This window comes from Panthera tigris, chromosome A3 (assembly GCF_018350195.1).
Source record: "Panthera tigris isolate Pti1 chromosome A3, P.tigris_Pti1_mat1.1, whole genome shotgun sequence".
Taxonomy (NCBI): Eukaryota; Metazoa; Chordata; class Mammalia; order Carnivora; family Felidae; genus Panthera; species Panthera tigris.
The window spans coordinates 89,889,214-89,915,930 of NC_056662.1; the positions used below are offsets into that span (position 1 = coordinate 89,889,214).

The 26,717-nt window shown below is 42.7% G+C and overlaps 1 protein-coding gene across 12 annotated transcripts in view; it reads right to left on the reverse strand.

The window, feature by feature from the left end:
* SLC4A5 (solute carrier family 4 member 5) overlaps positions 1-26,717 on the reverse strand; it is a 116,607-nt gene that overhangs the window by 64,399 nt on the left and 25,491 nt on the right. For 10 of the 12 annotated variants that reach the window (XM_042981761.1, XM_042981758.1, XM_042981756.1 and 7 more), the window contains 2 exons: positions 17,239-17,319; positions 10,661-10,852 (listed from right to left, as the gene is read on the reverse strand). In XM_042981761.1, coding sequence (XP_042837695.1) covers positions 10,661-10,852; positions 17,239-17,319 — 273 coding nt within the window. Of the gene's footprint in view, positions 1-2,328; positions 2,435-10,660; positions 10,853-17,238; positions 17,320-26,717 lie in introns of those variants that run through there. The other 2 variants (XM_042981767.1, XM_042981769.1) reach the window with 2 other exon arrangements.

A 26,717-nucleotide genomic window follows, 5' to 3' on the forward strand; every position in this document is an offset into this window, starting at 1 on the left:
CTTTGCTCCTCTCTTCAAGCCTCTTGATCCATCTCCTACCCACTTCACCAAGGAAATAAAGGCCTCTAGATGTGAGATTCATCACCTTCTCCCTTCTAGTTCTGTACCCTTACCACTTTGTAGTCCATTTTTGAACAAAGGAGTCCTTCCTCCAACTTAATCTCTGGCTCCACTCATTCCCTTCTGCTGGATCATTATTTTATCAACAAGCCTTTGCTTACCTTGGTCTTCATCTCTCCACTCTTTTTCTCCTAGCCTATAAATAGTTCTTCCTACCCTGTAACACTCTTCCATGACCTTGCCTGCCTTCCCTGCTCTCTTGCTTGCCTTTCCCCCCAACTTCTTGAAGGAATGGTCAGCACTTACTGTCTCCACTTCCTCCTTACCCAATTACTTTCCAACCTGCTCCAACTGGTTCAATCCCACTACTCTAAAGGACATTGACTAAGGCAGAGACTTCAACTGGCAGCTCAAAGACGTGTTTAGTTCAGCCCTCACAGAGTATAAAAGTTTTTGAAATTGTTGCTAACATAAAGAATTGTGAGATTTCATATAATAATCCACATTTCTGACTTTTCTTGAAAATTCAGATGCTCTGACAACTGTGCCTACATTCCTGCTTGGCAACAATTAACCAAAGCTGAATGATAGCTGCCTTCTTTAGGTGGGCATATGCATTTTTTAAAGTTCTTTTATCTGAGTACTGTTGACACACAAGGTTATGGGCATATGCATCGTAGTTTGCCACAGTCCCCACTGCTCCCTACTCAACTCTGCTAATCTCATTTATGTTATGCACCTGAGTTTACAACTCTGCCCTCAGATCGCTCTTATCTTATTCTCAACGAGTAAAGTAATAAAACCAATCAAACCAACAGGTCTGGCTTATCTCTCTGGGGCATCAGTGGTGCTGACTGCTCTCCTGAACTGAAACGCTACTCTTAGCTCTTGTAACAACACTTTCTTGATATTTTTTCCTACCTCTTCAAGGAATCCTTAGTATCTTTCCCTGGCCCCTCTTGCCTGTCTCACTTAAATCTTAGTCTTCCCCAAGATTTCTCATTAAACTTCTCTCTTCTCCTTCTACGCTCTTCCTGGGCCATCTTGTGTTATGGTGTCACCCTGTAGATGAGGTCACCCATGACTCTGGGCCCTGCCTGTATTGAACATTTCCAACTGTCAACTGGATTATTCCATGTGGGAGTTCTGCAGCCTCAAGTCGACCTAATATATTCAAAACAACTCCTTTATGCCTGCCATTCTCTGTTTTGAATAATAGCACCCCTAACTCTCCAGCCATTCAGATAAGAAATACCGGACTCATTCTTGAAGCCTCTTTCTGTCTCACTGTTCATGTCCAATCAGACACTAACTTCTTTCCCTTGCTTCCTAAATATTTTTCAGCTGTCTCCCTTTTTTCCTACCCATTGCCACCATCTTGACTCAGGTTCTCATTATTTCCTGTTCCTATTGCTGCAAGAGCCTCCTGCTGCCACTACTGCCTCTGGTTGTCTGATCCACCCTATTCCCTATGTGGCAGCCAAGTTTGCCTTTAAAACATTTCAAACATATTCACATGATACACTCCTGGGAGTCTTGGTGCTCTTTGAGCAGCACCATAAAATATTTTGCATTTGAGTTAGAAATAATTTTACTTAGCAGAAATTATTAATTTATCTGTATATAGCTCAATCTGCCTCATTTAAATGAATTTTATTTCTGAACTTTTCTATTACTTTAAACACCATCTTTTCATTGGGTTATGGATTGCTGACACTTGCTAGCAGGCATCAAAGGTTAAAGTTTTATAGAAAACTAACAATTGAACAAATAACCTTATTTTTTCTTTACACTGGGAGAAGCCTATGATTCTGAGAGGACACAGCAATCAGAGTTCTAGAACAACTCTTTTAAAATGTAGGTTTGATCAGGTTACTCTCCGGGTGAAAAGCCTTCAATTGCTCTGTATTACCTAGAGCCTAGGGTCACTGACCTGGCCCAAAACATCCCTTGTGATCTGGCCCTTACCTGTCTTTTTAGGTTCTATCATGTTTCTCAGCCAGATGCCCTGGAACCCAGTTACCCTTGACCCCAGATACCCCAGCACGCCCCCTCCAATCCCAGATATCCTGGACCCTAACCACCACACACAGTTCTCTGACGAGGAGGGCACCTTACTCCTTGGATTCTTGTGCCTACTCTTCCCTAAGTTTGAAATCCCCTTCCCCTTAAAGGCCAGATAGGAAGACAAAGAGATGGAACAACCAATAGGGAGATGAGACAGGGCAGAGAGCAGGACGCCTGAACCAGCCCTGTCTGGGGCATTACCTGCTCCCTGGAAGAGCTGAGCACTGAGGTCTCCGGCTGTCGGCACGGCTTCTGGCCCCAGCCTGTCTCTGCTGCTGCTGCCCTGGCCACTGCCTCCAAACGTCCTCTTCCCAACCGGTCACAACAAACTCACTTTGTTTCCAGTTATGCACCAGGGGAGGTGTAGGGAGAGAAGAGGGAGAGAGAGAGAGAGACAGACAGAGGGAAGGAATGTGTGAAAGACTGGTGGAAGAGAGAGAAGGCTATATGTGGGAGAGAAAAGAGATGTAGTGTGAGAGAAAGACTATATTGAGGGTGAATTAAAGATACAGTGTGAGAGAAGTGTGTGTAAGAGAGAGAGAGAATGAGAGGAAAGAATGTGAGAGAGCAGTGTGAGGGGTGGGGGTCCTCAAGTGCACTGGAGAGAGAGAGGGGCTCAGCAGCGCAGAGGCTGGAACAGGCAGCTGGGTCTTCACGGTGGCAGGGGCAGGGCGGAACAGCTGCGGGTCTGTGAGAACACTGGAGGAACTGCCTCTGTCCCGCCTCCCCCATGAGGGCTCCAGGAGAGCCCCAGCACCTCTCTTTAGGCCCCTTTATAAAGGCAGAGGTAGGATTTGCCCTCAGACTCCCCGGGGCCTCCTTAAGAGCCTTGGCTGCAGGTGAGCGGCTGGAGAGTGGCTGCCAAGACAGAGTTCTCTCAGCTGCGCAGCGTCCCGGGGAGGTGGGATGGTTAGGGAGGGTTGTTGTGGGGTCTCGGGTTTCAAAGCCACCATGCTTGGTCAGTAATGTTCCACGCAGATGGTTTTTCTCTGTCCCCAACTTTTTTTTTGCTATTATTTTTTTTAAGTTTATTTATTTATTTTCAGAGAGAGAGAGAGGGTGAGGATGAGCTCACATGAGCAGGGGAGGGGCAGAGAGAGAGAGAGAGAGAGAGAGAGAGAGAGAATCCCAAGCAGGCTCTGAGCTGTCAGTGCAGAGTGCAATGCAGGGCTCAATCCCAAGAACTGTGAGATCATGACCTGATACAAAACCAAGAGTCAGATGCTTAACTGACTGAGCCACCCACGAGCCCCCTCTGTCCCCAACTGTTAACCCAGACTCCTGATCCTCTAGCTCTTTCTTTATCTACTTCTAGGACAAAGTGCTAAATACCATCACTCAGTGGATGTTTCCTGGGACCCCATGGACAGTGGGAACTGGTCACTTGAGGCTGTGGGGAGAACCCCACCGGGGAATTATTTTGCTCTGCCGAGAAACTCCTAATCTCCTGGGTTCGGTTCAACAAGTTCTTACTGAGTACTTAGAATGTGCCAAGGTTGATTAGAGGTCACTGGGCGGCTACTGCTCCAAGGGGTACTGAGCCCTGGATTCTCTAAGTCTCAGGGCTAGGAGGGAGCTTAGCTGTTGTCGAAGAATCTAAGCCCTTCACTTCACAGATGAGAAATTTGAGACCCAGTTTACACCACAGAAAGGCCCCATCAGGCCCCAAATTAGGGGAACCTGGAGGAGAGTAAAGTCCACTGACATCCTCCACCCTACACTGCCCACCCGCCTATGGCTGGCCCCACTCACATTTTCATACTTGGGGCTCAATGATCGAGGGTGCCCACTTTAAAGCTGAGGAAACAGGGGTGCCTGGGTGGCTCAGTCGGTTAAGCATCCGACTTTGGCTCAGGTCATGATCTCATGGTTTGTGAGTTCAAGCCCTGCATCGGGCTCTGTGCTGACAGCTCAGAGCCTGGAGCCTCCTTCGGGTTCTGTGTCTCCCTCTCACTCTGCCCCTCCTCTACTCTTGCTCTCTCTCTCTCTCTCTCTCTCTCTCTCTCTCTCATAAATAAATAAATAAATAACTTAAAAAAAATAAAGCTGAGGAAACAGCAGCAGAAGGTCAGGGTGTCTGTTTAGGTACTGGGCTCCAAGCAAACACCACCATCCAGAAGTTTCTGCAATGCTGGGCTTCTCAGCAGGACAAGACAGTGAGTAGATGGGCCCCTCCCCAGGGTCCCAGGCTCTACAGCTCACAAGCCACTGTGGCTGATGTTGGCCCATCTCCTCTTGAGCACCACTAGGTAGCTACTCCATGCCACACTGGGTCAGGGGCTTTGGGTGACCCCAAAGCACCCAAAGAGAGATTGTCAAGGATGCCAGAAGATTCTCTTTATCCATGTGGTGCTTTAAGAGCCCAGACCTGGGTTTAACACCTGACTCTGCTGATTACTAGCAGTAGGATTTTGGCAAAGCATTTAAGTTCTCTGAGCCTTAGTTTCCCCATCTATTAAGTGGGAATAATCAAGCCTACCTCACTAGATTGTGATAGCCATTCAGGAAGATAATACATGTGATGTGGTTGGCACAGTGCTTGGTATACACCAGTCACCCAATAAATGATATTGCTATTTTGTTGTTGCCAGCAGGTCTGACACATTTCTCCCTTGTTACCAGTCATCAGCCTGGCCCTTTTAAACATTCCAAGGGCTCAATCCTTTTCAGCCTCTAAATGCTCATGCTGCTCCCATGCTGCCTCCCTGCCCTCTGCCCTGAGGGCCTTCCACTCTCGCTGCCCCTCCCTCCTGCCCACAGAAGGTTTAGCCCACCACACGCTGGGCTCCTGGATCAGGGTGGCTCTAATGCACTGTGGGCCCCACGTGCGTGCAGCACATCAGAAGTTAATCCACATAATGAGAAATGCCACAGGTAATAGCCCCTGTGGTTGATAGCACACAGGGAGAGTCACATAGCGACGGCCCACGATATGACTCCCCCAGCAGTTGCTGGGAGAAACAAAACCCAGCAGGAACAAGCTTCAGGAAGCACACGAAAAGAAGCAAGCAGAATTGTGTTTTTACTGGGTGGGGACTGTCCAGTTATTGGATGACTAAAGCACAAAATGATCTAGTATACTACAAACAAGCCAGTCTTCAACAACTAGTAAAGACCCGGAAGGCAATTAGGCAGTCAGGAAGTCAGGATGAGGATTTCGTCCAGGGGCTGGGGCCCTGGATGAGCCCTTTCAGAGATTCTCTCCCTCTGTCTTGAGTTCCACATGAATCTCTAGATGGCCAACTTTGCAAGATCGGAGTCTACCTTGCTTGCATCATGCTGCTGGTCCCCAGTACAGGGCTCACACAGCATGGGCACTCAATAAATATTTGCTGGGTGAATGAATTCACTAATTAGCACTCATGAGCGTATCATCTGGGATTAGGCTTGGCAAGAAAGGAGCCAAGGACAAGGAAATGCTGTTAGGGGTGGAGCTGGGTGGAGACTTTGGATAGCTCAAGGCAACTGAATATTGGGGACTGGGAGACTGATCTAGGGTTCTAAAGTCATCCCTGCAATTGTGTGAGGTGGGTCTTGAGAGGTGATATAAAAGCCCCCCAATCCTAACTTCACAGACAGCAAAATTCTTTTTCTAGGAAGCTGTCCTAAAACTCCAAATGTGTTCTCTAAGAAGAGGAAGCGAATCTGCCCCCTTTAGTGTTTATAGGGATTCCTCTTATCATGGTAATGTTAGGGATGTCAGCCCAGTCCATACCCAAAAGGATGTCCTCTGGCAGCTGTGTTTATGGAATGTATGACCTGTGCCCCTTGGCTACAGTTAATCATTGGACATCTAAGCCAAGCCTGGAAATTTTGAATTGGGTCTCTAAGATATCTGGGGCCTTTCCTGATGGTCTCTGGAAAAGAGAGCATGTAAACTAAGATAAAAGGGCACAGAGATGCAGAAAGGGCTACAGAGAGAAGGGAATGGAGCAGACCCACAGAAGAAGCAGGGGCAGGGGCCATCAGTCCCAGAGAGGGGACTGAGAGGTGCTATGTCTACCCATTGAGCCTGGCTGTTTATTCTGCTTTGGGACTGTGAAAAACTTCTTTGGTTTTGTAATAACACGTGTGCGTACGTACACACACACACACACACACACACACACACTGCCTCCTTGCCCAAGCCAGCTCAAGTAGGTTTCTAATACATATGATCAAATTACCTTCTTAACCATGAGTGCCCCTTATAGGGAATTCTAGGGTTGGAGATTTTCTTCTTTGTACCTTCTTAAAAACTCCAAGTGTAAGAGTTATAAAGAATGTTGGGTCACTGTAGTAAGAATAGTTAGAATAAGAGAGAACAGGAATCAGTAAAAGAGGGGAGTAAAGCAATGGCAGAGCAGGCCAAAGGCAAGAAAAGAAGGAAGGCCAAGGAAAAGAAACCTTGGCCCTGGCCCTGGCCAAGTGAGGAGCTGTCAGAGGACTGGCAGAGCCTGGCCAGGGCACTGCTGGCTCCCCTACATGCTAGTGGGTGGAACCAAGGTTTGGCAGATCTTGGTGTGTTGGGCAAGGGGGAGATTCAACCAATTCCAAATAAGAGATCCCTCCACCTTCTCCAGGAAGGGCGTCATCCTCAATATGCTGCAGAGAAAAGAGAACAATGACACTTACCTCACTGGAGCCCCAGAGGAAGAGATTCTGACATTTAAGGGGAGCCAAAATAGTAAAAGGCAATTGATTGTACCATATCCATGATTTATAATGTAAGGTATATGAAATGTCCCCAGTAGTCTTCAATTAGCATATGGTTTTTATTGTTTTGTTTTGGTGACTATAAATGCAGTAAAGTGAGGAAACTTATTTAAAATCAAATTAGACAGTTACTGCTTCTCCTGTCTAAGCCAACAGGGGTGTGGGGGCCTGATTCACACAGAGTCTTGACATGGCCTGCAGAGGACCCTGGGTGGGAGTAGGGGGAGAAGGAAATGTCAAAGCCTCCTTCAGGTTTTCAAGGATGTTGAAGGGCTAGACTTAGAGGAGATGGTCTTTGTGTTTAGTTCAACCCATTATGTGGCCTCGGCTGTGCAAAAATGGGCCCTGAGCCAAGGAGGGGCAGGAAGAAAAATTGACGTCACTAAAAGGAGGGGACTGAGCATGTATGTGAGGACGGGGCTCAACACTGAAAGCAAGAACATATGAGGGGACTCAGGAGGGGACAAGGGTGGGCAGGAGCCCCCAAAATATGTGACAGGAGGCTGGAACTGCACAGAAAAATGTGCAGTGGAAAACTTCCAGTCGCCAGAGGAACACAGATATCTAGTATGTATCTCTGCAATGTTAAACTTGGTTCTGAACCTTCAGCAAAGCCTTCTACTCACATATATGCCATGCATAACCAATTTGGGGAAAACCAAAGAAGGTCTGAACTCCATGCCTGAGAAGGCCTAGAGGTGAAGGCAGAGAACAGGTACAGGCAGTGAAACATAGTGAGATGAGCCCACTATGGAGGGACTTGGAACCAGACAGTGAGACTGGCAGCCCCTGGGAAGGCACAGAAATTTGGGGAAAGACATGGACATTCCCCTGGATGAGGCCAGGGAGGCTAGATTCCATTTTAGCTAATTCTCAAAGAATAGGGTAAATCTGGTTAATGTATAGTTTATGAACACTTTCCATTTATTTATTTATTTATTTATTTATTTTTAATTAACTTGGATTTATTTTTTTTCACTATATGAAGTTTATTGTCAAATTGGTTTCCATACAACACCCAGTGCTCATCCCAAAAGGTGACACTTTCCATTTATTAAGACTTTCACTGGTTCACTTGCAAACTTGGATGCTCAATCCTAATTTCCCCTCAACGTCCTAATGCCAATAACTAAGGATTCTCTTCTAATAGGATTTTTTTGTTTGTTTTTAGAATAGCTCTCATGGCTGGGGAGGGAATGCTGCATATGTTGATAATTCTAGGAGATCCAGGTTTTAAGGTGCCAAAGGACAAGAAGAGAGAGAAAATATAGGCTTCTTTTGGGAGGAGTTTTTTTTTTTTAATGTTTATTTATTTTTGAGAGAGAGAGTGAGAGAGAGAGAGAGAGCGAGCATGAGTGGGGGAGGAGCAGAGAGAGAGGGAGACCCAGAATTTGGAGCAGGCTCCAGGCTCTGAGCTATCAGCACAGAGCCTGATGCGGGGCTCGAACTCACAGCTGTGAGATCATGACCTGAGCCAAAGTTGGATACTCAACCGACTGAGCCACCCAGGTGCCCTTTTTTTTTTTTTTTTAAAGTAATCTCTGTGCCACCCAATATGGGGCTTGAACTCACAACCCCAAGATCAAGCATTCCTCATACTGACTGAGCCAGCCAGGTGCCCCAGACTTCCTTTGGGAAATAAATTTTTTTTTTTAATTTTTTTTTAACATTTATTTATTTTTGAGACAGAGACAGAGCATGAACGGGGGAGGGTCAGAGAGAGGGAGGGAGACACAGAATCTGAAACAGGCTCCAGGCTCTGAGCTGTCAGCACAGAGCCCGACGCGGGGCTCGAACTCACGGACCGCGAGATCGTGACCTGAGCCGAAGTCGGCCGCTTAACTGACTGAGCCACCCAGGCGCCCAGGGAAATAAATTTTAACTTGCTTTCCTACCTGCTCCCCACCCCAAATGGGGCATTTAAGGGTTAGAATGATCATCTTTCTTTCTTTTTCCTTCTTCCTTTCCCCCACCTCTTTCCAAGATGTATCCTTCCAAGACACAAATTTGTAAGTACCCAAAGCAAGGACGCTAGCCCATTTTAAAGCTGCAAACTCTAAAAGAACCCCAACTGTCTTTGCACCTATGTTGGAAATAGCTGTCTCATGAAGTGTTCATGGAGAAGATGCTTTAGAGACAAATATGTGTTCTGTCCCAACCCTTGTTCCTTCCTCACTGGAAATGAGAATAGAAGACCAAATGAAATATGTCCTTGGTCCTAAGGCTTTGGAACAATATAAGGCTCAAATGCCTCACTGGAAAACAGCCTAGCTCTCCTTTCCTGATCATCTGGGGTGGTTTTGATCTTTTAGTGGCCCCAAAGTTGTTTAATATCAGGCAAGTATAAGAACTTGTATCAGGCAAGTGTAAGAATAACTTTTCACACCCCTCCCACCAGAAGAATTTCAGAAGTTCTTGGTACCAGTGAGGACAGCAAAACCAAACCAATATCCACTAGTAGAGGAAAAAGACTTCGGTTCCTTGCTCTTAAATTGGGTTAATGTGTATTAACTAAACTAATATATATTAAATGCCTACCACATTTACTTACCCACCACAATAACCTACCATGTTATATATTTCTTCCATAACTCAGGAGAGACCCAGAAAATTTGATTTTCAAAGGGGAACCTCATCCCTAAATGTGGGGAAGGTGGTAGGGTTAGAGGAGAATGCCCCATCTAGATCCAACATGGGGAGTGGGAGATCTTCCCAACAGGCTTGCTCTCCTCTGGGTCCCTGATGTCCCTACCCTCTGGGCAGATACATGTGCACACGCATGTGCATGTGTATTGTGTGTATGTGTGCACATGCATGTTTTAATCAGAGCTCATCTCTTATGCTAGACAGCCCCAAAGGACTTCCATTAACCCATCTGCCACATAGACACATTTAATCTGGAAAAGCCATGGGCCTTAGTAGACTTGGTGCAATGAGAGCAGTTGTTCAGGGCAGCTGCAAGGTTGGGGGTGGCTCAGTTGGCCTTTGGGAGCATGAATGTCAGATCTTTTCCTACAGGGACGCTGAAACACTATTACTGCCTCTGACATTCCTTTGAAGGTTTAGATAGTAAAATAACTCATTTTGCCTTGCTCAAGACAGTGGAAATATATAATAGAGCCCAATGAGATGCTTTTTGTTGGGCAGATTTAGGATACGCTGGGGTGAAATCATGTCCCTAGAAACAGTAAAGTCTCAAAAGAATAAAACATCACAGCTGTGCTCTAAGGATTCCAGACTCTTCACTCCTCTTAAGATTGATATTTTTCTTTCCATGGGGAGGAACAAAATACTGATTTTTAATCAGTCCAGAGCTGATTTCTGCAGCAGCAGAGGAAGGCCTCAGGGGATTTGCTGACCTGGGAGACAGCTTCCCAGGGGTTTGCAAGCTACCGTGCAGGTGCCTAGACAATTCTCGACCATTCCATCAAGCTCAGGTGAGGAAAGGGAAGAGGTAATTCAGTTTACTGAGCACAATGCTTCATGCCAAACAGTCATGTTTGCGGTTAGGTTAGTCATGCCATAGCTGTGTGGCCTCCAGGAATTTGGAATTGAGGAAAATAATTCTGAGAATTAACCCATGAAACCAACTTGGGGTGGATCAGAGCAGAAGTCTCAGAGTCACCAGAGAGAGATGGAGCTCAGCCTGACTAAAGGTGTCTCTGAGCAGGGAGGTTGGTCTGCAGTGGCAGCAGGGCAGCAGGTGCTAACAGCCTTGGGGCATCATTAGTCTGGGGCATCATTAGTCTGCAGAGAATCTTCCGACTTTATCCATCCCGCCACCCAAGCTGCTGCACTCACCAGATGGCTCCCCTGAACACGCCCCTCAAGAACTCACGGGTCCTACTGACACGATCCACATTGCCATCCCGGCTGCTTCCCCTGCTCCCCGTGCCAGTCAGTTCCTGCTGTGGCTTGTCTGGCTGCAGGCCCCAGCAGACCTTCTGCAGTCCTGAAAGACGTCCTTGCTGATCTCTTTTCCTTTGAGGGTAACTGGGGACCGAAAGCCCAATGTGGATGGAACGGCAGTCTGTGGGCAAAGCACAAAAGACAGGGGAGGCAAGAGTTACTGAAAATGGGCATTTCCCTTTAACAGCCTCTAGTTACAAAGAGCTAGGGCCACCAAAGCAAAATGGAAGACATGGGATTCCTGGACAGGGCCCCTGCCCTGAGTCTTGGGTTTGACAGAATCCCATTTCTGAACAACTCAGCAGTTGCTGGAAACAAGACCCTTGGTGCTATAGTTGGAACTCTGTTAGAATGAGCAGAAATCCCATCACTCTGTTCTTGCTTGTCCAGAATGGCAGTAACCACATAGGCCTTATGACACATGGCCCAGGAGACAGTCCCTCAGTGAGCCACAGATTTAGTCCAAAATACCGATCCCCTCTTTGGGAAAGCTGTATATATTTCCATCAAGGACGATTTATTACTAATAATCAAAAACTACATAAACTGCTTATCAGAAAAGTGAGTTATTATGGATTTCTCAAAGCTGGTTTTATATACCAGAATTTTCAAAAACTAGAATTACCAAGAACTTTAATTTGGAATTCCACTAAGAAGGCTGTTTGCTGTGTAAAGCCCCCACTAGGTCTGTTCACACAAGAGCAGTTGGAATTCTCTCAGCTCTCAGGATGGATATTCTGTTATCATTTTTTCATCAGTGTTGTTGAATTGGTCAACAGCTTTTAAAATAATCAATAGATGTAGTTGTATAGTTACAGAATAATTGAGCAGATAATACATAAGTATTTAGACTTCCATCTTATCTCTGCCCTACCCCACTCCACAACAGTTTCCCCTATTATTTTTTTATGAAGGTATAACTGACCTATAACATTGTTCAAGTGTAAAGTGTACAACATACTGATTTGGTACATGTATATATTGCAAAATTACTACCACAATAAGTCTAGTTAACATCCATCATCTTATATAGTTTCATTCTTTTTCTTATGATGAAAAATTTTAGAATCACTCTCTTGGCAACTTCCAAATATACAAACAGATTGTTAACTATAGTTACCATGCTGTACATTCCATCTCCAGAACTTGTTTATCCTATGGTGGAAGTTTGTCCCTTTGACCACTTTCACCCATTTTGTCCACTCCCAAACTCCTGCCTCTGGCAACCACTAATCTGTTCTCTGTTTCTATGAGTTTGGTTCTCACATAGGAATGAGATTGTATAGTATTTGTCTTTCTCTGTCACTGCCAAGACTGATGCCAAAACGCTAACCCCCTATGTGTTCTTCTAGGAGTTCTATGGTTTCAGGTCTTACATCAGTCTTTTATCCATTTTAAGGTGTGTGTGTATGTATGTGATGTAAAATAGAGATCCAGTTTTATTCTTTTTTTTAAAGCTTTATTTATTTTGAGAGAGAGAGAGAGAGAGAGAACATGTGAGCAGGAGAGGGGCAGAGAAAAAGAGAGAGGGAGAGAGAGAATCCGAAGCAGGCTCCACACCATCAGCGCAGAGCCTGATGTGGGGCTCAAACTCATGAACCGTGAGATCATGACCTGAGCCAAAATCAAGAGTCGGACACTTAACCAACTGAGCCACCCAGGCGCCCAGATCCAGTTTTATTCTTATGCATGTGGCTGTCCCGTTTTCTTATCAGAAACACTATCCTTTCCCCATTGTATATTCTGGGCTCCTTTGTCATAAATTAATTGAACTTACGAGTGTCTGTGTGTGTATATCTGGGTTTTCTATTCTTTTCCATTGATCTATGTGTCTGCTTTTATGCCAATACTATACTGTCTTGATTACTATAGCTTTGTAATATCTTTTGAATCAGGAAGCATGATGCCTCCAGCTTTGTTCTTTTGCAAGGTCACTGTTGGCTATTCAGGGTCTTTCATGGTTCCATACAAATTTTAGAACTATTTATTCTATTTCTGTGTAAAATACCATTGGAATTTTGATAGGGATCGCATTGAATCTGTAGACTGCTTTGGGTAACACAGACACTTTAACAATATTAATTTGTACAATCCATGAGCATGGAATATCTTTCCATTTATTTGTGTCTTCTTCAATTTCTTTGACAAAGGTATTAAAATTTTCAATGTACAAGTCTTTTCCCTCCCTTAAGTTTATTTATTCCTATGTATTTTATTCTTTTTGTTGCAAATGTAAATAGAATTGTTTTCTTAATTTCTCTTTTTGATAGTTCATTATTCATATATAGAAATATATATGTATTTATTTTTGTATATTGGTTTTGTATCCTGCAAATTTACTGAAATTGTTTTTTAGTTCTAACAGTTTTTTGGTGGAGTCTTTTGGGTTTTCCATATATAATATCATGTCATCTGCAAGTAGAGATGGTTTTACTTCTTCCTTTCTGATTTGAATGCCTTTTATTTCTTTTTCTTGACTAATTGCTCTGGCTAAGACTTCCAGTACAATATTGAATAAAAGTGCAAGGGTGGGCATCTTGACCTTGTCCCTGATCTTAGAGGAAAAGCTTTCAGCTTTTCATCATTGAGTATGATAGCTGTAGGCTTGTCATATATGGACTTTGTTATGTTGAGGTACATTCCCTCTATACTCAGTTTGTTGAGATTTTTGATAATGAATGGATGTTGGATTTTGTTAAATATATTTTCTACATTTATTGAGATAATCTTACGATTTTTATCCTTCATTTTGTTAGTGGGGTATATCACATTGATTGATCTGTAGATGTTGAACCATCCTTGTATTCCTGAAATAAATCCTACTTGATCATGGTGTAGGATCCTTTTAATGTATTGTTGAATTTGGTTTCCCAATATTTTGTTGAGGATTTTTGCACCTATGTTCATCAGAGATATTGGCATGTAATTTTCTTTTCTTGTAGTGTCGTAGTTTTGGTATTAGGGTAATGCTAGCATCATAAAATGAATTTGAAAGTGTTCCCTTCTGGGGGTGCCTGGGTGGCTCAGTCAGTTAAGCATCCAAAATCAGCTCAGGTCATGATCTTGTGGTTCATGGGTTCGAGCCCTGTATCAGGCTGTGTGCTGACAGCTCAGAGCCTGGAGCCTATTTCAGGTTCTGTGTCTCCCTTTCTCTTTGCCCCTTCCCTGCTCACGCGCTCTCTTTCTCTCTCTCTCTCTCAAAAACAAACATTGCAAAAAAAGAGTGTTCTCCTCTCTTCTATTTTTTGGAAGAGTTTGAGAAGGATTAGTATTAATTCTTATTTAAATGTTTGACACAATTCATCAGTGAAGCCATCTGTTCCTGAATTTTTGTTTGTTGGGAGGTTTTTGATTACGGATTCAAACTCCTTGCTAGTAATTGGTCTATTCAGGTTTTCTGTTTCTTCATTATTCAGTTTTGGTAAGTTGTATCTTTAGGGATTTATCTATTTCTTCTAAGTTGTCCAAATTATTGGCATATAATTGTTCATAGCAGTCTCTTCTGATTTTTTTATATCTGTTTTCAGTTGTAATGTGTTTTCTTTCATTTCTAATTTCATTTATTAGAGTTTTCTCTTTTTTTCCTCCCTTAGTAAGTTTAGCTAAAGATTTGCTTATTTTATCATTTCAAACACCAGTTCTTAGTTTCATTGATCATTTCTATTGTCTTTTTAGTCTCTATTTTACCTATTTCTGTTCTGATCTTTGTTATGTCCTCCCTCCACTAACTTTGGGCTTAGTTTGTTTTTCTTTTTCTAGTTCCTTAAGGTATAAAGTTAGGTTGTTTACTTGGGCTCTTTCTTTTTTCTTAATGTAGGCATTTATTGCTATGAATAGATTCCCCTATTATGAACAATTTGCATTAGTGTGGTACATTTGTTACAATTAATAAACCAATATTAATACACTATGATTAACTATAGTCTATAGTTTACATTAAGGTTCACTCTTAGTGTTATATAGTTTTATGAGTTTTGAGAAATGCATAATGATGGGCATCTACCATTACAGTATCATACAGCATAGTTTCACCATCCTAAAAATTCCCTGTACTTCACTTATTCATCTCTCCCCTCCCTGAGTTCTAAAGCTACTTTTCTCTTTTGGGCCTTTACATTTTGTTCTCTTTTTTCTTCTTTTTGAAGAGAAATGAGAATGGGTGGGGTAAATGAGTGGGAAGATCTTTTTCTCTTCTTATGTGAACTGCAGCAAAAATGTTCGAGAACCACTGATTTAGGACAAGTTTGAGTCTGGAATTCCCTGGTGACAATTTTCCAAAGAGCAGGCTGGCCAAAAAAAAAAAATTATTATAATTACAGTGGTTCCACCTTATCCACAGGGGATATGTTCTAAGATCCCCAGTGGATGCCTGAAACTGCAGATAGCACTGAACTCTATATATATATACCATGTTTTTTCCTACACATACATACCTATGATAAAGTTTAATTTATAAATTAGACACAGTAAGAAATTAACAAATAAATTATAGAATAGAATAATTGTAACAAAATTTTATAATTAAAGTGTTGTGAATATGGTCTCTCTCTCTCTCTCAAGATATCTTATTGTACATATTCACCTTTCTTCTTGTGATGATGTGAGGTGATAAAATGCTTACATGATGAGATGAAGTGCGATGAATGACATAGGCATTGTGATATAGCATTGGGCTACTACTGACCTGATGATGTGCCAAAAAGAGAATCATCTGCTTCCAGACCATGGTTGACTACTGATAACTGAAACTGAAGAAAGTGAAATCACAGATAAGGGGACTACTATATTTTTGAAGCCCAAGGATGGCAACTGAGAGTTGAAAGCTACTTCAGAATAGGAAATTAGAATCCGTGTTCTTACATCAAGATTTGCATTAACTTGATTTTATTTTCCTTGGAAGGGAGGCCTGTCTCTTGGCTCAAACTCCTGAAATGCAGATACTAAGGTCTGGGTATTCAATGGCTGCAGCTATCACATAGAAACCACATCAAGCTGAATCTTGGAGAAGTATATCTAAGCCTTTTAGAGATATGTTGAGTGTCTACCCTGGTGAAAAGACTCTATGAGTCATTGCTAGGCACAGGAAAATGAGGTTAACTGGATTTCAGTGTCTAAATCTATTTAGAGCCCGACTCCTGCCCCAGCTCACCTCACTGCTCACTCTTCTGAACCTCCAGCTTTCTTGGCTGTACCCAGAAATGTGAGGTGGAGATTTTTATGAAGTATAGCCTTGCTTTCTAGTGGATCAGTATCAGAATGAATGGTGCTCCTCCTTTCTTCTCTCTCCTCCCTCCAGCATGGTGTGATTTCTCTTGCTCTATTCTACATTTCTTAAGCAATCTGTAATTTGAGTAAGCCATAGACACCAAAATTTAGAGGTAAGTAGTTTTACTCTAAGGGCTTAGCAGATGAGTTCCTATTCTCCATCCTTGAGACCAGGAACAGCTGGTATACCAGAAAGGCCTCTGCCCAAGAGTCAGCTTCCCTGGGTGTTCCCTGGCTTGTTCTATACTTGCTCTATGACCATAGATATCTGCCTCTCTAGGACTCATTATCCTCACCTGTAATGTGGGAATAAAATCCTTTCTCTAGTGTCTGGGCAAGGTTTTTGAGAAGATAGAATGGGATGACATGGGAAAATGATTATGAAAATGGTTAGGGCTATACACATGAAGAATATACTTATTAAAGAAATCAGGGAGATGGCTGTCAGGAAGATATTTTACTTTCTGTCCTGGATCTAACTTGTCCCATTTCTTCCTGGCTCCTATCATAATCGTCAGAGTGTGGCTGTGTAGCTGGTGAACTGTGGAGAATAGTTAGCCCTCCCCCAAGTTCCCTCCTTCACAATGGAGAACCTCTCCACTGACTGTGAACACCTTGCAGTTTGGCTCAGGACAATGCCAAGTTCTCCTAGGAACTCTTCAGCTGCATTCTTCTCTATCTACAGCCCCAGAATCGCTCTACACATTCTGAAGCTCAACAAAACATCCAGCTAGACAGTGAGATTAGCGTTTCCCTCCAAGTGGGGCCGGAACAATGGTGGGGCAGTAGCCTGTCTAGTTGCCTCTTCATAAGCCCTGTGGTTGCTTTTCTGTAGAGTGTAGGAAGTAAGGGTCTTTGAGTCAGCATTTTAGAACAACAGATATCCCCACTCAACATCCTCTTGCACTGGTTTTAACTGAGCTGCCATTTTTAGAATCTATGAAATACTGGCATCTTGTATGGTTTGTACATCTTGTAAAATTAGGTAAGTTTAATTCTGTGTCAGGGGTGCTGTGCCCTAATCCATAGAAACAAAGTGCCAGTCTCCAGTGTTCAGTCTGACCATATGGTCCCTTTAAGACACAGTGAAGGCTGGTCCCATTAGATCCAGAGAAGACACCATGGGTGGGTAAGGGAAAGGGACCAGCTCTCTAGATTCCCCTGCTGGAGGGGTGTTATAAGGATATTAAAGAAATTGTCAGACCTCCTAGGATTTGCATCAAGTTCTCAAGGTGACCTTACCTTCCTGATCCTGACATCTCCTCCTGTAGTTAGTAGGGTCCAGCTTCCCTACCCCAGCCTTCTCTTCTTCCACCTTCATAACTATAAAGTAAAAGATGAACACAGCCTCAAAATGTATGACACAAAAAGGTAGGATTTCAAGGAGAAATGGTCAAGTCCATTCATAAACAAAGTGAAAAAGCTCAAATATCTATCTCTAACAAATAGAGAACACACCTCTTTTTCAAGTACAAATGGAACATTTAAAGAGAGCACATATGCTAGGTCACAGGAAAAGCCTTAGTAAATTTCAAAGAATCTGTATCATACTTCTGTAGTAAGGATATATACATATACATATACATATATATATATACATATATATATATATATGTATATGTATACACACACACACACACATACATACATATATATACACATCTAAGCTTGGAAACTAAAAGTAATTTATAATCATGGGTTTAATAGGAAACCACAATGGAAATTATTAGATATTTAGAACTCACAATTACAACTACTAAATATTAAAACTTACGGGGTGCAACATACTTAGAGGAAACAAAGAAGGAAGGAGAGAAGAGAAAGAAAAAGGAGTGATGGAGGCAGGGAGGAAAAAACAAGGAAAAGAAATGTGATAAGCATTCAACTAAAGAACCTAGGGCAAAATAAAGAGAAAACCCAAAGAAAGTAGAAAAATATAAATATAAAACCAAAAAAATAATGAAATAGAAAACAATATTAGAGATGGCTAATAAGTCCAAAGGCAATTATTTCAAAAGACTATTAAAATAGGCAAATTATATAAAACTAATCATGAAGATAAATTCGTAAGTAAACAATATTAGGAATGAAAAAGAGATATAACTAGAAATATAGTGCAGAATTTAAAAATTAAAAGTGGATGTCACGAAAAACTTTATGCCGATACATTTTAACTTTGATAATAATAATAATTAACATTTCAGTGTGTCAGGAACTATTTTTTTTTATTAAATTTTTTTTTGACGTTTTTATTTATTTTTGAGACAGAGAGAGACAGAGCATGAAGGGGAGAGGGGCAGAGAGAGAAGGAGACACAGAATTGGAAGCAGGCTCCAGGCTCTGAGCCATCAGCCCAGAGCCTGACGCGGGGCTCGAACTCACGGACGGCGAGATCGTGACCTGAGCTGAAGTCGGACACTTAACCGACTGCGCCACCCAGGCGCCCCAGTCAGGAACTATTTTAAATGCTTTGCATTTATGACTGCATGCATGACTTCACTGAGTCTTCTCAACAATCTTATAAGTAACATTATTTTTTAAAGTTTATTTATTTATTTTGAGAGAGAGAGAGAATCCCAAGCAGGCTGGGCACTGTCAGTGCAGAGCCCAACGTGGGGCTAGATCTCACAAACCATGAGATCATGACCTGAGCTGAAATCAAGAGTCACTTGAAATCAAGACGCTTGAACAACTGAGCCACCCAGGCACCCCGGAGATAAGTAACATTATTATTCCCATTTTACAGATGAGAAAACTGAGGCACAGAGAGCTTAATTGACTGCCGAAACGGAGGAACAGCTATTCAAACCCAGACAATCTTTTTTCTGGAATTAAATCTCTTAGCCATGGGGTTCCTAGGCGGCTCAGTTGGTTAAGTGACCAAATCTTGATTTTGGCTCAAGTCATGAACTCACAGTTCATGAGTTCAAGCCGCATATGGAGGTCTGTGCTGACAGCAAGGAGCCTTTTTGAGATTTTCCTCTCTCACTCTCTGCCCCTCCCCTGCTCATGTGTGTGCTCCCTCTCTCTTTCTCAAAATAAATAAACTTAAAAAAATAAGCTCTTAGCCACAAGGCTGATAAATGGATATTTTACTAGAAAAATAATAGAAATGATCAAAATTGACTTTAAAATAATTAGAAAACCTTGATTAACCAAAAACCATTAACCGAAATGTTTATGGGAAAGGCATTACAGACAGCCTTTCCCATATCCCATGAATAATTGTTGAAGCTGGATTATAGGTACAAAAGGATCATCATTTTTTTCTATTTTTGTTATGTCTGAAATTTTCTCTATAGTGAAAAGAAAAATAAATACCAGGATCAGATAGTTTTTTGGTTTTTTTTTTTTTGTTTTTTTTTTTTTTATTTTTGGGACAGAGAGAGACAGAGCATGAACGGGGGAGGGGCAGAGAGAGAGGGAGACACAGAATCGGAAACAGGCTCCAGGCTCCGAGCCATCAGCCCAGAGCCTGACGCGGGGCTCGAACTCACGGACCGCGAGATCGTGACCTGGCTGAAGTCGGACGCTTAACCGACTGCGCCACCCAGGCGCCCCAGGATCAGATAGTTTTTAAAAAATGTTTTATCTGAACCTTCAAGGATTAGATAGTCTCTAACTGATACAAAATGGTTCTCAAAAGTAGAAAAAAAGGAAATCAGAGGCAGTATAAACATCTGAAGACCAGGATACAAGGTAGGACTAAAAGCAGGAGAGTTGGTTGTAAATCTTCATAAGGAGTCAATTAAACACTCAGATCTCTCTCTCCTAGGAGTTTCCTAGATATCTCCCCCTCACCACCCCCTACCCCGTTCCAGAATATGGAAGGGTTAAACCTGAAGGCCTTTGGATAACTAAGGGCATTGAGGCATGGGGACACGATTTAAGCAAAGGCAGTTAGCCACTCAGTCCTCTGCCTAGTTGGCTCCTAGAACACTAATGAAACTTACACCCTCCAGGTGGGAGACTGGAGGACTTACAGATCCTGACATTTTGGGGATCTCTAACAAATGGTGAGGGCTCACCATCTTGGGTTTGTCATTCAATAATTCCAGCTTGTCAAACAGCTGCTTCGTAGCTCCACTCCAGAATGATGGCCAGCCAAGAATCACCAGAATGACAGAGACCAAAACAAACAGAAAAAGAGGAAGTCCAAGGAAACAGGAGCAAAGTAGACAGCCAAAGAAGTATTTAAAAAGCATACAATTCACATCTTCAAGTAGACTAGAAAAGACACTGTGTCCATGACAAAAAGAAAAGTAGAATGCTATAAATCTGGAACTTTTCAAGAATAAGAAAGAACTCTTCGAAATTAAAGATACGTTAGAAGAAAATTTTCAGTAAAAGAGTTGGAACATAAAGTTGAAAAAATGTGTGAGATAATAGAGCACAAATACAAATAATTTTTTAAATAATAGGAAAAAGACAAGGAAATCAGAGGATCAGTCCAGGTATCTAACATCAAGTTCTCAAAAGAGAGGTAAGAAAAAATAATAGAGGGGAAATTATCAAGGAAATGACATGAGATTTGAATTTCCTGGCTGAAAGAAATTGCTGAGAGCCCAGAAAAAGGAATTTAAAACAAAATCGACTCCAAGTCACATCACTGTGAAGTGTAAGAATATCACATATAAAAAGAAGACCTTTAAAACCTTCTGGAAGAAGAAAATAAGCCACCTACAAAGAATTAGACATGAGAACTGGCATCAGACATGGTGGAAGCTATTAGACAATGGACTTATGCCTCCAAAAGTGAGAAAAAAATTGTTAGTAGTATTCCAGTCCTAACCAAAATATCCAATGTGAAGGTAGAAAAGGGCATGTTTAGACAAGAAATGTCTTAAAATTTTACTTCTTATGCACTTCTTTTCAGGAAGCAATTGAAGGAAGAACTCCAGCAAGATGGAGGAGCACCTAGGGAAGGAGTATGGCATATAGAAAATGGGATCCACCGCAAAAGATGGGCACAGGAGGCCCCAGGAAGAAGCTGTGTAGCAGTCCAGAGAGCAATGGGTTCATCTTAGACCAGGCTCTGCACAGGCTGTGCAAGAAAAGCCTGGAACAATCATCTGGGTGTGTTTCACTGTTTTGAGAGGGTACTGAGATTCTATCAAGAATAAAGAGTCAAGGGGCAACTGGGTGGCTCAGTCAGTTAAGCATTGGACTCTGGATTTCGGCTCAGGTCATGATCTCATGGTTTGTAAACTCAAGCCTGCCTCAGGCTCCACACTGACAGCTGGAATACTGCTTAGGACTCTCACTCTCCTCTCTCTACCCCTCCCCTGCATGCATGTGCACACCCCCTCCCCCTCCGCCCCCCACCTCTCTCAAAATAAGCAAATAAACTTTAAAATAAAAGAAAAAAAGAGTCAATGGGGTGACTGGGTGGCTCAGTCATGTAAGCATCTGACTTGATTTTGGCTCAGGTCATGATCTCACGAACCATTCATGAGTTCAAGCCCTGCCTTGGGCTACACATTGATAGTGTGGAGCCTACTTGAGATTCTCTCTCTCTCCCTCTCTCTCTCTCTGCCCCTCCCTCCCTCTCTCTCTCAAAATAAATAAATAAACATTTAAAAAATGAATAAAGAGGGGCGCCTGGGTGGCGCAGTTGGTTAAGCGTCCGACTTCAGCCAGGTCACGATCTTGCGGTCCGTGAGTTCGAGCCCCGCGTCAGGCTCTGGGCTGATGGCTCGGAGCCTGGAGCCTGTTTCCGATTCTGTGTCTCCCTCTCTCTCTGACCCTCTCCCGTTCATGCTCTGTCTCTCTCTGTCCCAAAAATAAATTAAAAACGTTGAAAAAAAATTTTTTTAAATGAATAAAGAGTTATGAAAGGAAAAATGATCACTAAACACTATGTAACTCAAATGTCAGAATATTTATACAGTCATAAAAAAAATGAATATTGGGGCGCCTGGGTGGCTCAGTCGGTTAAGCGTCCGACTTCGGCCGGGGTCACGATCTCACGGTTTGTGAGTTTGAGCCCCACATCGGGCTCTGTGCTGACAGCTCAGAGCCTGGAGCCTGCTTCGGATTCTGTGTCTCCCTCTATGTCCCTCCCCTGCTCATGCACTCTCGCTCTCTCTCTCAAAAATAAACATTAAAAAAAATTTTTTTTTAAAACGAATATTAATTTAAGCAAAAACTATGATAGGTATTCCACCAATGTGCAGTATTACACTGCTTGCTGTTTGTGGCTGGTGTTCATTCTTAGTAGTCATGTATCCATTCTGATTGGTTAGTGTCAACATCATATGAGTTGTTAAATATTTTTAATACCTACATTGGAAGTAACTATTTGAAGAGATGAGGAGATTTCAGGGTGAAGAGAGGTTGTAAGACATAGAGGACATTGCTAGCCTTCTGCCTGATGTCCATCCCCCTTTCTTCTCTGATTTTATTCAGGGCAGCAGTGCAGCTGACTAAAAACACTCACTTCCCCCAGATGCCCCTCAGCAATCTCTATCTAAAGAGATTTAGGAGAAAGAACCTAGGAAGATTCCCTTACTGGATGAAGCCTCTGCAGAAGAAAGCCCCTTCATTTTTCCTTCTTCTTCCTTCCTGGAGAGGGTTGTCAGATTTAACAAATAGAGTTTTTCCCAGTTAAATATGAATTTTGTATACACAGTCAATAATTTTTAATATAAGTATGTCCCAAGCAATATTTGGGCAAACTATTTTATCTGGCAAACCATTTCCCTCTATTCCTGGAGCATAGACATGATGCCTGGAAGTGCAGTAGCCATCTTGTCATCATGAGAATGAAGGCCACATGCTAATTACGGATACAAGGAGAAGAAGGATCTTGAATCCTTAATGTCTTCGCTGAGCCATTCTATAGCACTGGACAGCCCACACTTGGGCTTCTTGATATGGGAAACAATTAAACCACTTCCTGTTTAAATACTATACTTTTCTGTTTCTCAAAACCACACCTGGGTCATAGGACAAAAGACTCTGGGACAGTATTTACTGGGCATATAAGATTGGGTTCTATTAGTAAGGAAAACAGAGAGAATGGGCACTGAGTGGTTGTGTAACAGTGTCTGCTACACTTTCTAACATCCATCCTCTCCTTGTCTTGCCTATTTTTTTTTCAGGTAGACACACAGGGCTCTTCATGGCTGTAGACACCTTCCCCAACTCCAGGCATGAATTGTGATCTATCTAAATTACTCATGGTGATCATATGGCCTTTGACCAGTAACTGATCTTAGGAGTAGTCATGTAATCCTATCAAGTGAGTGAGATTTAAATGGAAATCCTCTGGGTAGAGCTTGCAGAAAAGCTTTTATTCTCCTAATAAAAAGTAACAAACACCTCTGGAATGCACATTTGGCCAATTACCTCCCCCATTTTCCTGCATAGACCTCAGACATGAGACTTCTACATGAAGGAGCCCTCTTGCACCAATGATGTGATGGGTATGAGAGCAACGGATCAGGCTGAGGACAAAGCAGAAAGCTAGAGCAAATCTTCCTTCCTGATAATGTCACTGAGCTCCAGACCACTTATCTCTGGGCTTCCTATTACATGAAAAAAAAAAATCTACTTTGTATATTTAAATTGCTAGCCAAATTTTATGTTACTTTTAGCTAAAGAACTTCCTAACTGATACATAATGGAATACTATGGGGAGATCAAATGAATTAACTAGATCCTGTGTATTAACATTCATAAATCTCAAAAACATAAGGAATTTTTTTAAAAAGAAGTTGTAAAGAGATATAAACAAAATGACATTATTTATATAAAACTTGAAAACATTGTTTTACATTTTACTGTTCATTGCTACACTGTAAGTAAAAGCATAAAATCATGCAGAGGAATGAGACACACTAACTTCCGGTTACTTCTGGGGAGAGGTAAGATTTAATATTGATGTTTTAGCTGTATCTTTGATATTTTGGATAGCTATAGAGAGATATAAGGCAAATATGATAAAATGTGAACATCTGTTAATTCTGGACAGTGATATGTGAATGTCTTATGTTTACAGGTTTGAAGTATTTTATTTAAAAATATTAAATGAGGGTTTTTTTAAAGAAATAAGAGGGAAGATGGCGGCGTAGGAGGACGCGGGGCTCACAGCGCGTCCTGCCGATCACTTAGATTCCACCTACACCTGCCTAAAGAACCCAGAAAACCGCCAGAGGATTAGCAGAAGGGAGTCTCCGGAGTCAAGCGCAGACCAGAGGCCCACGGAAGAGGGTAGGAAGGGCGGCGAGGCGGTGCGCGCTCCATGGACTGGCGGGAGGGAGCCGGGGCAGAGGGGCGGCTCGCCGGCCAAGCAGAGCCCCCGAGTCGGGCTGGCAAAAGCGGAGGGGCCGGACAGACTGTGTTCCGACAGCAAGCGCGACTTAGCGTCTGGGAGGTCATAAGTTAACAGCTCTGCGCGGAAAGCGGGAAGGCTGGAGGACAAAGGGAGGGAGAGCTGCTGAGCCCCCGGACGGCAGAGCTCAGCTTGGCGGGGAACAAAGGCACCAGCGCCATCTCCCCCGCCCATCCCCCAGCCAAAATCCCAAAGGGAACCAGTTCCTGCCAGGGAACTTGCTCGCTCCGCGCAAACACCCAACTCTGTGCTTCTGCGGAGCCAAACCTCCGGCAGCGGATCTGACTCCCTCCCGCTGCCACAGGGCCCCTCCTGAAGTGGATCACCTAAGGAGAAGCGAGCTAAGCCTGCCCCTCCAGCCCCCGTGCACCTTGCCTACCCACCCCAGCTAATACGCCAGATCCCCAGCAACACAAGCCTGGCAGTGTGCAAGTAGCCCAGACGGGACACGCCACCCCACAGTGAATCCCGCCCCTAGGAGAGGGGAAGAGAAGGCACACACCAGTCTGACTGTGGCCCCAGCAGTGGGCTGGGGGCAGACATCGGGTCGGACTGCGGCCCCGCCCACTAACTCCAGTTATACACCACAGCACAGGGGAAGTGCCCTGCAGGTCCTCACCACGCCAGGGACTCTCCAAAATGACCAAACGGAAGAATTCCCCTCAGAAGAATCTCCAGGAAATAACAACAGCTAATGAACTGATCAAAAAGGATTTAAATAATATAACAGAAAGTGAATTTAGAATAATAGTCATAAAATTAATCGCTGGGCTTGAAAACAGTATACAGGACAGCAGAGAATCTCTTGCCACAAAGATCGAGGGACTAAGGAACAGTCACGAGGAGTTGAAAAACGCTTTAAACGAATTGCAAAACAAAATGGAATCCACGATGGCTCGGCTTGAAGAGGCAGAGGAGAGAATAGGTGAACTAGAAGATAAAGTTATGGAGAAAGAGGAAGCTGAAAGAAAGAGAGATAAAAAAATCCAGGAGTATGAGGGGAAAATTAGAGAACTAAGTGATACACTAAAAAAAAATAATATACGCATAATTGGTATCCCAGAGGAGGAAGAGAGAGGGAAGGGTGCTGAAGGGGTACTTGAACAAATTATAGCTGAGAACTTCCCTGAACTGGGGAAGGAAAAAGGCATTGAAATCCAAGAGGCACAGAGAACTCCCTTCAGACGTAACTTGAATCGATCTTCTGCACGACATATCATAGTGAAACTGGCAAAATACAAGGATAAAGAGAAAATTCTGAAAGCAGCAAGGGATAAACGTGCCCTCACATATAAAGGGAGACCTATAAGACTCGTGACTGATCTCTCCTTTGAAACTTGGCAGGCCAGAAAGGCTTGGCACGATATCTACAGTGTGCTAAACAGAAAAAATATGCAGCCGAGAATCCTTTATCCAGCAAGTCTGTCATTTAGAATAGAAGGAGAGATAAAGGTCTTCCCAAACAAACAAAAACTGAAGGAATTTGTCACCACGAAACCAGCCCTACAAGAGATCCTAAGGGGGATCCTGTGAGACAAAGTACCAGAGACATCACTACAAGCATAAAACATACAGACATCACAATGACTCTAAACCCATATCTTTCTATAATAACACTGAATGTAAATGGATTAAATGCGCCAACTAAAAGACATAGGGTATCAGAATGGATAAAAAAACAAGACCCATCTATTTGCTGTCTACAAGAGACTCATTTTAGATCTGAGGACACCTTTAGATTGAGAGTGAGGGGATGGAGAACTATTTATCATGCTCCTGGAAGCCAAAAGAAAGCTGGAGTAGCCATACTTATATCAGACAAACTAGACTTTAAATTAAAGGCTGTAACAAGAGATGAAGAAGGGCATTATATAATAATCACAGGGTCTATCCACCAGGAAGAGCTAACTATTATAAATGTCTATGCGCCAAATACCCAAGCCCCCAGATATATAAAACAATTACTCATAAACATAAGCAACCTTATTGATAAGAATGTGGTCATTGCAGGGGACTTTAACACCCCACTTACAGAAATGGATAGATCATCTAGACACACAGTCAATAAAGAAACCAGGGCCCTGAATGATACATTGGATCAGATGGACTTGACAGATATATTTAGAACTCTGCATCCCAAAGCAACAGAATATACTTTCTTCTCGAGTGCACATGGAACATTCTCCAAGATAGATCATATACTGGGTCACAAAACAGCCCTTCATAAGTTTACAAGAATTGAAATTATACCATGCATACTTTCAGACCACAATGCTATGAAGCTTGAAATCAACCACAGGAAAAAGTCTGGAAAACCTCCAAAAGCATGGAGGTTAAAGAACACCCTACTAACGAATGAGTGGGTCAACCAGGCAATTAGAGAAGA